Below are 11578 nucleotides of genomic sequence, written 5' to 3' on the forward strand. Positions count from 1 at the left end.
AACTGTAATATCCCAAAATTTAAGACCAAAAATTCTATTTTCACAATATTAAAATCACCAATCAAACATGTTTATAAAACCATAAAGGAAAACGGAGTATGTCAATCAACATCCCAAATACATCAGAGTCAAGTAAGGCGGAAAATATGGTGTATGTGCGATGCGATCATCCTGAGCTCTTCCCTTCAATCTAGAAGTACCTGAAACATAAACTGAAAATCGTAACCACGAAGCTTAGTGAGTTCCCCAAAATACCGCATACCATACATATCTGCCAGCTCAAGGTTGTGCCGAGTTTATTTCAACCGTGGGTCTATTTAACTCCCGAGTCTATTTCAACTCATGAATCGGCCCAAGGCCGTACCAGGTCTATTTCACTCCTGAGTCTATTTCAACTCATGTATCAGCACAAGGCTGTACTAGGTCTATTTCCCACATACATATAGCAAACAGGCACACAAACATATAACACATACACCAGGAGTCACAAATACTACAAGCACATAACATATCCTAGTGTCCTATAGTATTGTGAACAAACTCACCTTAGTCTGCTGTCAGTCAAAAACTGATCGGGTTGCTGAACCGGAAAATCCCCGTGCTAATCAATAAAATAAAACCCCAATTAATAATTGGGCCATAAACCATAACTGGGAATCTAGTTCATTTGTCCAACATCCAGGGTAAAAGACCATTTTACCCTTTCCTCACTTGGCGCAATAACTGAGGCCCAACCTAGTGGCACCCAAAAGCCCAATATGGCCTAAATTCCTAAATGATACCCAAAGCCCATTATGGGCCTAAATCCTAACTATGGCCCAAAGTATGAAAGACTAGTAACCCAACAAGGCCCAAAACCCTAATAGTCCAAATATGGCCCAAATCACAAAAGTCAACGAAAGTCAATAGCTGATGAGTACGCCCAGCGTACTCAGACTTACGCCTTGCACATTCCACCTTTGGCCAGTACATGCTGCGTACGAGCTGGGTATGCCCAACGTACTCCACAACAAGCCCTACTCGCCATTAAGTGCTTAATTGGTTAATCCTCTGAGTCCACTTCTCAGATCTGATCCTAAATGATGTCTTAACACGTAAAGTTGGCAACTTCACTCCTTTGCATGTCTTAATGGGACCCAATACTCAATAAAACCCATAATAAGAACCCTTACTCATGCATGGTCCAATATAACACATCAAGATTGCATTTTTATGCACAAGGATCCTGAAAAATGCTAAGATCTATCATCCCTAGCTTCTGAAGTAGCTCATACTCTCAAGCATGACTTAAGAGACCTTAAAAAGCATAAAAGCAAGCCCTAACTAGATCTTTCAAAACGAACCATCAAGTTAAGAGCTTTATACCTTCAAAAGCTTTCAAAGTTGGTGATGATTTTGGATCCACAAGCTCTAGCCACACCAATGTAACTTCCAAGAGTTCTTCTTCCTTCAAGATCACCAAAAACACCTTCACAGTTCACTTCCAAGCTCAAAACATTCAAATGGAAATTAAGGTTTCATTCTTAGGGTTTAGAGAGGTGGAGGCTAGTCATAAGAAGGTCCAAGAGCAACTTAAGGTGTTTAAATAGGGCACAAACCCTAAAAATTAAGGTTTGAACTTGGTGACCGTACGCCCAACATACTTCCACATACACCCCACGTACGTGGGTGCCTCCGCGACCAATCTATCGAGCCAGTACGCCCAGCATACTCGGCTAGGGACCAAAATGCAAAGGTTTTAAGGTTAAGGGAAAAAAGGAAAAATACATGAAATGCAAATGTTACACCAACTATCTTCTAAAGATGCTTTTGCAAGCAAATAAATATAATGTCTTGCTTCAATGGGTTTCATGTTGAGTGAATACATTTCACCTTTCCTCTTAAATTTTAGAACAAGCTTTTTAGATAACTTATCAATGATTTCTGAACCTTCCTCATAAATATAAACTTTTAAACCAAAACCTACAACACGTTGAGAAACACTTATAAGATTATGTTGTAAGCCATCAACATATGTTACCTTCCATATTGTGAATTCACTATTAGAAATCATGTCATGTCCTTTGATTTCGCCAGTTGCACTGTTTCCAAACTTCACTCTTCCTGCATCCTTCAAACTATGAAACTCTTTTAACTGTAATTTCCTCCCAGTCATGCGACGCGAACAACCGCTATCAATATATCATTCCAAATCATATTGTTCGACACACATAACCTGTGAAAATATGTAACACCCCGGTTTTTAGGTATTTTCAAATTCATCCCTTGGTTTAATTATAAGTCAATTTGATCCCTAAGTCCAAGAATTATACCTTGAAGCCCTAGTGGCATTTTTGTAATTTTGTACTGGAGGAGTACGCTAAGCGTACATGTGTGTACGATGCGCGTACTAGGGCACACCCTAGTATGTTGGGCGTACACTCACGTACGTTGGGCGTACTCACGTCAGAAGGAAACCCGAAATTTTAGGGTTTGAAGGGTATTTAAGCATCATGTTGACTCATTTCCTTTCCACCTTTCAGCATCAATTCCTTTGGAACGTTTTATAAACCCTGTTAGGCGTTTTAAACCCAACAAATAAAGGGTACGATATACTCCAAAAGAACACTACAATATTGGACTAAAAGGTAGTACAAGGCAAGTAGGGTCGATCCAAAAAGACACAGGACAATCAGTCTATACCTCTTTGCGCAAGGTACTTTGGTCACCAACAGTAAAGAGGGGGTTTTAGAATGCAATGATTAGAACAACTAATTAAAAACAAAAGTAAGCGACTAAATAAGTGAATTAAATTCAGAAATTGTAAGGTCTCCAACTCTGTGTATGACAACTTAGCAATGCGATTCCAAAATGACATGATACTTGCTCAAATCTATCTAAGTTGGTACTTGAAAGTGTTAACAAGCTCTAACACTTCTCAATCACCACATTAATTAACCAAAACAAGCTCTTTGATTAACCCTAACCTTACTAACCTAATCTAAACAAGCTCTTAGAATTAGATTAAAAGATTGCATTAAGCTTTATGTGAATGTTCCCAACAACACCCAATACTCCTCACAAGCTCGGGAGTGTAAGAATGTGTGAATAAGATTTACACTAAATTCATTCAATGGAAATCAATTTAATGCTTGTTACTTAGTCCATATCACAAAACAATTATGGATTTTGCAAAATAGATAACTTGAATGACCTAACCCTAATTCAAATGGCCAATAAGAATCACAATTAGAATCAAACATTCGATTAAAGCAAAAGAAAATTTCACTAGATAGAAATTAAAAGCAAACATCAAGTCATATGATTGAAATCACAACCAAGAAGTCAAAACATGAAGTTGGAGAAACTAGGGTTCTAGCCACACATGGCTAGAACAAAATCACAAGTTGTAAAGATGGAAATGATGTGCAATTACAACTTACAAATAAGATAAATAATGTTTCCAAATGATAAATGATCAAATCCTTGCAAAAACCTTCAAAATTCCTTCACCAATAGTGCTCTGATATGATGTGTGTATGTCTAAAATAACCCAATTTCCGTCATATGAACAATAGGAAAAACTGCCAAAAGTTGGTTATATGGTCGAACACGGCCCGTGTCAAAATAGAAAAAATAAACACGGGTCGTGTTGAGTGGGAAATGGTCTGTGTCAAAATAGAACAAACTGACACGAGTCGTGCTTTTCTGCAATGTAAATCCAACACGCCCCGTGTACCCCTCTGACTCCGATTCCAAACTTCATTTTTTCAACTTTTCCGCTCTTCGCCCGATCATCCCAAAATCTTCACCAATGCTTCCCGGCACCTCCCAAAGGTCGTTCCAACCTTCGGTTTCCCTGAAAAGAACATGAAAGTGTGCAAATAAGTTTGTTCTAGAGACTAACATGAATATGATGAAATACAAGAAAAATGAAGAACAACTATAGTAAATAGATGCATAAAAAGGGACTAAAAGGTGTGCAAAAAGGTGCACAAATTTCACCTAACAAATCTCCCCAAGCTTAGACCTTTCTTGTCCACAAGAAAGAACAAGAACCGGAAAAACAGACGATTTCTAGATAGCAAAAAGAAACATATATTGCTGGTGATATGATGGGTGCCCAGCATGATGCGATGAGCTGGGTCCACCCATGGGAGGAGAATTTTGTGGCGCCGCCTCGCCACCCTCATCAGCCTCGTCACTTTCTTCACCTTCTTCATCTTCCTCACCGAAGGAGGAGACGGGGAAAAGATAAGGCGTGATTTGCCAGTCGGTGAAGTTGGTAGGCCGCATGAGGGCAAGGATGTTCCGGTTTTCGGGAGTGATGAGGAGCCTTGGGTCGTGGTTTTGGCCCACAGTCCAATTATGGTTTTCGTCCTCCGTCCGAAACATCCTCATGTACTCGAGTACTATCGTGGTAAGGTAGGGCTCACCGGGCAGAGGTTGGTGAATTCCGGGATATGGGGGCCGGACTGGAGCACTTTTATCAAACAATCTGACAATACCGCCACAATAGATTTTTCTGGACCGTGATGTGCTGAGGCGGGTGAGCTTGTTGCAAAGGAAGGAACCATAATGAGGAATGAGGTTATCATCCGGATGGGCCATAGCATAGAGTATTTTGAGCTCAAGAGCGCTAATGGTGCTTCTTTCTTCTCTAGGGACGACAAGCGAAGCAATAATCCTATGAGAGTTTTTCATCACAGGGTGGATGAGAGATGAGGCTTTAGTAGAACTTGAGACATAGGATATTGATGCGTAAGGTCAATCCACCACGTAAGATCATTGTATCCTGGTAGTGGGTCATTGGGGCCAAATGTGTTTTCTGTGGGGGCCCCAACAATGGCATTGATTTGGTCTAGGGATAGGGCATGATCATGGTTCATAAGCCGGAAATAGAGGACACTGTGGTCCAAATAGAGTGAAGACAAGAACTCGGTTGTCGGGAATTTATAACTGAGCTCGTGGACCTGCAACAACCCTTGCCATCCAATGTTCTGGAACAAGGTGTGGACTTGATTATAGATGTGAAAATCACAGAGAGATGGCACATGCGCAAATTTCTGAATGGTATGAGTGCGCCGGAGAAAGGCCTCAAGTTTGGCAACTTGAATTAGGCCAGAACAAACCACACCACCATGTGTCGGATCGGGTGGAGGTGGTGGCGGTGGTGATGGGGATCTACGACGACGGGCCGACGACTTAGTGTGTCTAGGTCGTTTAGAATGCTCGCCTTCCATATGCAAAAATTTTGGGGTAAAAAGTCAACCGGTCAACGGGTCAAAAAGTCAATTGTTGACGGGTCTAGTCAACACGAGTTTGGCCACCAAAAATTCGCGGGAAACTCAGTTTTGAATGATTTCCAAGTGATTGTCAAGTCTAATATGACCACAAATGCATGCAACTTGACGTTAAAAACACAAAATCCACAAGTGAAGAATTGGAAAGATTGTACCGAATCGTTGGTGGATATGTGTTGTTGTTGGTGAGAAATTGCTCTTCAACCTCCCCAAGCTTGCCTCTTGAAGATTTAAGCCAAAAAACACCAAAATCCTTAGTGATTTTCGGACCTAGGGTCTGTGAAAACCCCCAAATCCACCATGAAAGTGCAAGAAAATGGTGTGTGAGATGTAGGAGATGAAGTGTAGAAGATGAAAATCAAACCTCTTGAAGATTTAAGCCAAAATTGGTGAAGAATCAAGGGATTATTGAAGATAATCAGACCTTGGGGCTCTTGGGAGAGAGAGGCTGTTTGGGAAGTGTTTGTATAAGAATGACCCAAAAAAAATCCGATTTTTAGACTTAAAATACATCTGTTCTGCAGTGCGAACACGACCCGTGTTCTTTTAGTGTAAAATCACACGGCATGTGTTGGGTTTAAAAATGTTGAGAATGGCTGAACATGACCTGTGTTCGGTATAAGGCAAAAATGAACACGGGCCGTGTACTCCTCTGACTTCGAAATTTTTTTACCTCGCTTGAACACGACCCATGTTCTATATAAGGCAAAAATAAACACGGGCCGTGTACGGCTCTGTTTGCCACTTCCCAGTTTTTGAACCCAAAAATCCCCACTCGTTTAAAAGAAATCGCTTTGCATCCCGAGGTCTGTTTGGTGATTTGAAAACATGTTAAAATGCATTTGGAACATTAAAAACTAAAAACTTCAAAGAAATGGAAATGTTTTTTAAAGAAAAGACAAAAATACCCCCGGGTTGTCGCCCTTGTTTTAAGTTGTTGGCTCGACGTGGCCCCCGAATATGCTTCAGTCTTGGTACGTGGGGCTCCCAACCACTTCAATATCATCATTCTTCACCTCGAATCCCTCGTAAAACAGCTTCAATCTATGACCATTGAATTTGAATGTTTTTCCGGTTTGTTGGCTGGTGATTTCCACCGTACCATGGTCAAAGACCTTTGTTACCACGAAAGGACCAACCCATCTTGATCTTAACTTCCCGGATATCAACTTAAACCTCGAGTGGTAAAGAAGCACTTTTTGTCCTTTTGCAAAAGTCTTCCGGGAGATCATTTTGTCATGATACGCCTTTGTCTTCTCTTTGTAAATCATTTCACTTTCATACGCATCATTTCTGATCTCCTGTAGCTCTTGAATGTCTAGCTTCCTTTTGTTTCCCGCCTCATCTTCATTGAAGTTAAATTTCTTTACAGCCCAAAAAGCTTTGTGCTCGAGCTCAACCGGAAGGCGACATGATTTCCCAAACACTAGCCGGTATGGGGACATGCCGATGGGAGTTTTTTACGCGGTCCGGTATGCCCATAAGGCATCGTCCAACCTTACACTCCAGTCCTTACAGTTTGGATTGATTGTTTTCTCCAAAATGCTTTTGATTTGCCTATTTGAGACCTCTGCTTTCCCATTGGTTTGGGAGTGATAGGCTGTTGAGACTTTATGAGTCACCCCATACTTTTTCAAAACGGCTTCAAGCATCCGGTTGCAAAAATGAGTCCCACGATCACTTATGAGAGCCTTTGGAGTGCCAAACCGAGAGAAAATCTGTGCTTTAAGGAAATCCACAACAACTTTGGAATCATTAGTACGGGTGGCCTTGGCCTCCACCCATTTGGACACATAGTCCACCGCCAACAAGATATATGAACAACCAAAAGAGGGCGGAAATGGTCCCATAAAGTCAATACCCCATACATCTAATATCTCACATACTAAGATGGGGGTAAGGGGCATTTGATTCCTAGAGCTTAAGGACTCGAATCTTTTGCACTTATCACAATGTGCACATAACACATAAGAATCGTGAAAGATGGTAGGCCAATAGAATCCACTATCAAAGACTTTTCTAGTTGTCCTTTGGGGTCCGAAATGACCTCCACAAGCATAGGAATGACAAAAGTTAAGGATGGATTGTACCTCTTTTTGCTCAACGCACCTTCGGATCATTTGGTCTGCACAATACTTCCAAAGGTAAGGCTCATCCCATACATACCGCTTGGCCTCTTTCTTGATTTTATCCTTTTGCCAACGTGTGGAATATGGGGAAAATCGATTTGTTACCAAGTAGTTGACGATATCTGCATACCATGGTGCTTCTTTGGCTACGAATAAGTGTTCGTCTGGGAATGTGTCACGAATTGGTATACCATCTCTAGGTGATACAATGCGGCTTAGATGATCCTCAACTAAATTCTCCTTCCCACTTTTGTCCTTGATCTCAATATCGAACTCTTGCAAAAGCAATATCCACCGTATTAACCTCGGCTTCAAATCTTTCTTGGTAAGTAAATGCTTTATAGCTACATGGTCCGAATATATGATCACTTTGGTTCCAAGGAGGTACTGTCGGAACTTCTCTAATGCGAAGACAATAGCAAGCAACTCTTTCTCTGGTGTGGTATAGTTGATTTGTGCACTATCAAGGGTCTTGGATGCATAGTAAATGACATGCTGAGCTCGGTCCACCTTTTGTCCCAAAACCGCCCCAACCGCGGTATTGCTAGCATTGCACATGATCTCGAATGGAAGATCCCAAATTGGCAGTTGAATGATGGGGGCGGATGTCAACAAATCCTTCAAGCGATCAAATGCACTTTTACATGCATCACCAAACTCGAAATCGGCCTCCTTTTGTAAAAGTTGACACATCGGCACTGTGATTTTGGAAAATTGTTTGATGAACCGCCGATAAAAACCTGCATGACCAAGAAAAGAACGCACTTCCCGAACATTTGTCGGGTATGGTAAGCTCTTAATGACATCGATTTTTGCCTTGTCAACCTCTAAACCTTTTTGTGACACCACATGTCCAAGTATCAAGCCCTTGTCAACCATAAAATGACATTTTTCATAATTAAGGACTAGATTTGTGTCAATGCACCTTTGTAAGATTTTGGTGAGATTTTGCAAACATTCATCAAAAGAATTTCCATAAACAGTGAAATCGTCCATGAAAACCTCTATGATATTTTCAACATATTCTGAAAATGTGCTCACCATACATCTTTGAAAAGTCGCGGGTGCATTGCACAAGCCGAAGGGCATGCGTCTATACGCAAAGGTGGCAAAAGCGCATGTGAATGTGGTTTTCTCTTGGTCTTCCGGGGCATGGAGTTTGATGAAACCCAGAAAAACCATCAAGGCAACAATAGTGAGATTTCCCGGCCAATCTTTCCAGCATTTGATCGATGAATGGAAAAGGGAAATGGTCTTTGCGGGTGGAAGCATTCAACTTCCTATAATCGATACAAACACTCCACCCATTTTGCACACGAGTGGGTACCAAATCCTCTTCGGAGTTTTTAACAACTGTGACTCCGGATTTTTTTGGGACAACTTGCACGGGACTTACCCATTTACTATCAGAAATGGGATAGATTACACCTGCATTCAAGAGCTTCATGATCTCCTTTTTACCACCTCCATCATGGGTGGATTCAATCTCCTTTGGGCATCGCAGGTTGGCTTAAAGTCCTCTTCCATCAATATTTTATGCATGCATAATGATGGACTCAATCCCTTTATGTCCGCCATGGTCCAACCAATAGTCTCCTTGTACTTTTTCAAAATTCCAATCAACTCTTTCTCTTCTTCTTTTGCTAGCTTGGTTGAAATTATCACAGTAATGTCTCTTCCTCTCCAAGATAGACATACTTGAGATGGTCAGGAAGAGTCTTCAAGTCAAGACTCGGTGGTTGTACTATGGATAGAAGGAGTATCGGATTAGAACTTTTGAGCTTCATGCGGGGTGGCTCAACTCTCATAGGTTGTGCTTTTTCCAAGGAGTTGATTGCTTCAATTAATTCATCCTCCAAAGTGTACTTATCAGCCAGATTCCTGATCCCTGTCTCATTAAAATTCTTGCTCAAGATGGTGATTAGCACATCTTGGCTTGACAACTCAAAACAATCGTCAATACATGAATCAATAACATCTATGGAGTTTAAGGAATGAATATCACTAGGATAACGCATAGATTCAAAGATATTAAAGTTGATCACCTCACCATCGAACTCCATAGACAAAGTACCATTTGCTACATCTATTTTTGTTTTTGCGGTACTCATGAAAGGTCTCCCCAAAAGGATGGAGCTCGATTGTGGGGTGTTGTCATCACCCATGTCTAAAACATAAAAATCAACGGGAAATACAAGTTCATTGACTTGCACTAACACGTCCTCCAATACACCTTTTGGGTGTACCAAAGACCGGTCGGCAAGTTGAATGATGACTCCAGTTTTTGATAAAGGTCCAATTCCCATTGTTTTATAGCTTGAATAGGGTAAGACATTAATTGATGCCCCAAGGTCTAGCATGGCACGTGGCACAAAAAGGTTACCTATTTTACAAGGAACCGTTAATACACCCGGATCCTTGCATTTTTTTGGTAGCCGTTTTTGTAACACGACTGAAACATTTTCCCCAACTTTTACAGTTTGATTTCCTTTAAGCTTTTTCTTATATGTGCAAAGTTCCTTGAGGAACTTAGCATATCTAGGAATTTGTGTAATAGCATCTAAAAGGGGAATGTTGATTTCAACCTTCCGGAACGTGGCCATGATCTCATCATCTTCTCGTTCTCTTTTTGTACTTGTTAATCTTGAAGGAAATGGTGCTGGAGTTACTTTCACTTCAGTATCTATTGGCTTCTTTGAATTTGAAGTATTTTTCCTTTCCTCTTCTTTGACAGCTTCTTCTACCTCAATCTCCTTTTCTTCCTCTTCTTCATCCGGAATCCTTGGGCCTTCATAGCTTTTTCCTCCTCTCAAAGTAATAGGACATGCATTATGTTTCGGTTTCTTCTCGGTTTGGGATGACATCTTGCCTTATGATTCCATTCTACTCACGGATTGAGCAAGTTATGACACCTGTTGCTCCAAGCTTTTTATGGTAGCCTTGGTTTCTTGGTGGTGGCCAAGGCTTGAAATTTTAAGGTTGAAAGGGCGGCCTTTGTTGATGTTGAGGAAATGGTGGTCTTTGCTGATAACCTCCATGTTGATTTCCTCCCCAGCCTTGATTATTATTCCATCTCTGATCACCCAATGGCTGATCATATCCCCTCTGGTTTGACCCAGAATAACCTCCCATGACTTTCGCTTCTTCATAATCTTCATCTTGAAGTTGAGGGCACATGTCGGTTGGATGCCCCACTTGAGTGCAAATACCGCAAGGGCGGGGTGTGGGTTGCACACCTTTATCTTTAGCTAGCATCATAACCACTTTTGTAAGCTCGTACAATTGAGGTTCAATTTGAGGAGTTTGGACTTCCTTTACACCTTGGGGTGCATCCGTGTACCATTCTTCATCATGACTTGAATGCTTAGAATCTTCAGCCATATTTTTGATTAGATTGCGGATTTCGGTTGGAGTCTTGTCGGCTAAAGATCCGCCACTGGAGGCATTTGTTGAGAGAAAAACTTTGAGACACACTTGAACAAACGTTAGAACAAGTATATTGCGGAATAGTTAATCTCGAAGGATCTAAAAGCTCAACAATAATATTAATAAGTTAGAGTTAGATAGTTAGAGAGTTAGTTGCGGAAAAGTAAAGAAATGGAAATGACAACAATTGTTATATCAAGTATACACATAAGTTGATTCATAACGAGGAATGCATTCAAGCCAAGTTAATAAGTGAGATCAAACTTAGTGATTAAGTCACAAGAGACTTGCTCCGAAGAGAGATTGTAATCAGTTATATTCTAGTAAGATTTGAGAGTAAGAAGAGGTGTGTAATTAGATAGAGAGATAGAAAAGATAACTTCAGAGATGTGTATTCAGATTGATAGATAGTTAATAAATGAGAATGAGCTCTATTTATAAAGACTCGAGAAGTTACATCAGATTCACTCTCTAAGAGTAGCTATGCAAGGCATACTGGACAATAGAGAGTATTACAGAAAGACAAATAAACTAAGTAAGAATGATTGCGGTTGACTAGATGACTTCGGATGCTGTAGCTGATCAGGGAGCTTGACTGCGGTAGCTTGTTGGCTGCGGTAGCTGAAGTTCAAGAGGGTCACTTTTCATGATTCAACAATTTCCCCTAAGTGACCTCTTTAACTTTGGTTCAGCTATCAAGTTTAAGAAACTTGATCAGGATCCACCAAAACTTCCTGATGT

The 11578-nt window shown here is 40.8% G+C and overlaps 2 protein-coding genes across 2 annotated transcripts; both read right to left on the reverse strand.

Moving 5' to 3' along the window:
* Positions 1–6247: 6247 nt before the first annotated feature.
* LOC145169263 (uncharacterized) lies at positions 6248–6727 on the reverse strand. The gene has a single exon (XM_079087834.1). It carries the CDS (start codon positions 6725–6727, stop codon positions 6248–6250), a length of 480 nt encoding a protein of 159 aa, XP_078943960.1.
* A 2345-nt stretch (positions 6728–9072) lies between these two features.
* LOC145169283 (uncharacterized) lies at positions 9073–10275 on the reverse strand. Its single transcript, XM_079087851.1, has one exon. It carries the CDS (start codon positions 10273–10275, stop codon positions 9073–9075), a length of 1203 nt encoding a protein of 400 aa, XP_078943977.1.
* Positions 10276–11578: the final 1303 nt, after the last annotated feature.

This window comes from Lactuca virosa, chromosome 1, assembly GCF_052849685.1.
Source record: "Lactuca virosa cultivar CGN04683 chromosome 1, Lactuca_virosa_CGN04683_v6, whole genome shotgun sequence".
Classification (NCBI taxonomy): domain Eukaryota; kingdom Viridiplantae; phylum Streptophyta; class Magnoliopsida; order Asterales; family Asteraceae; genus Lactuca; species Lactuca virosa.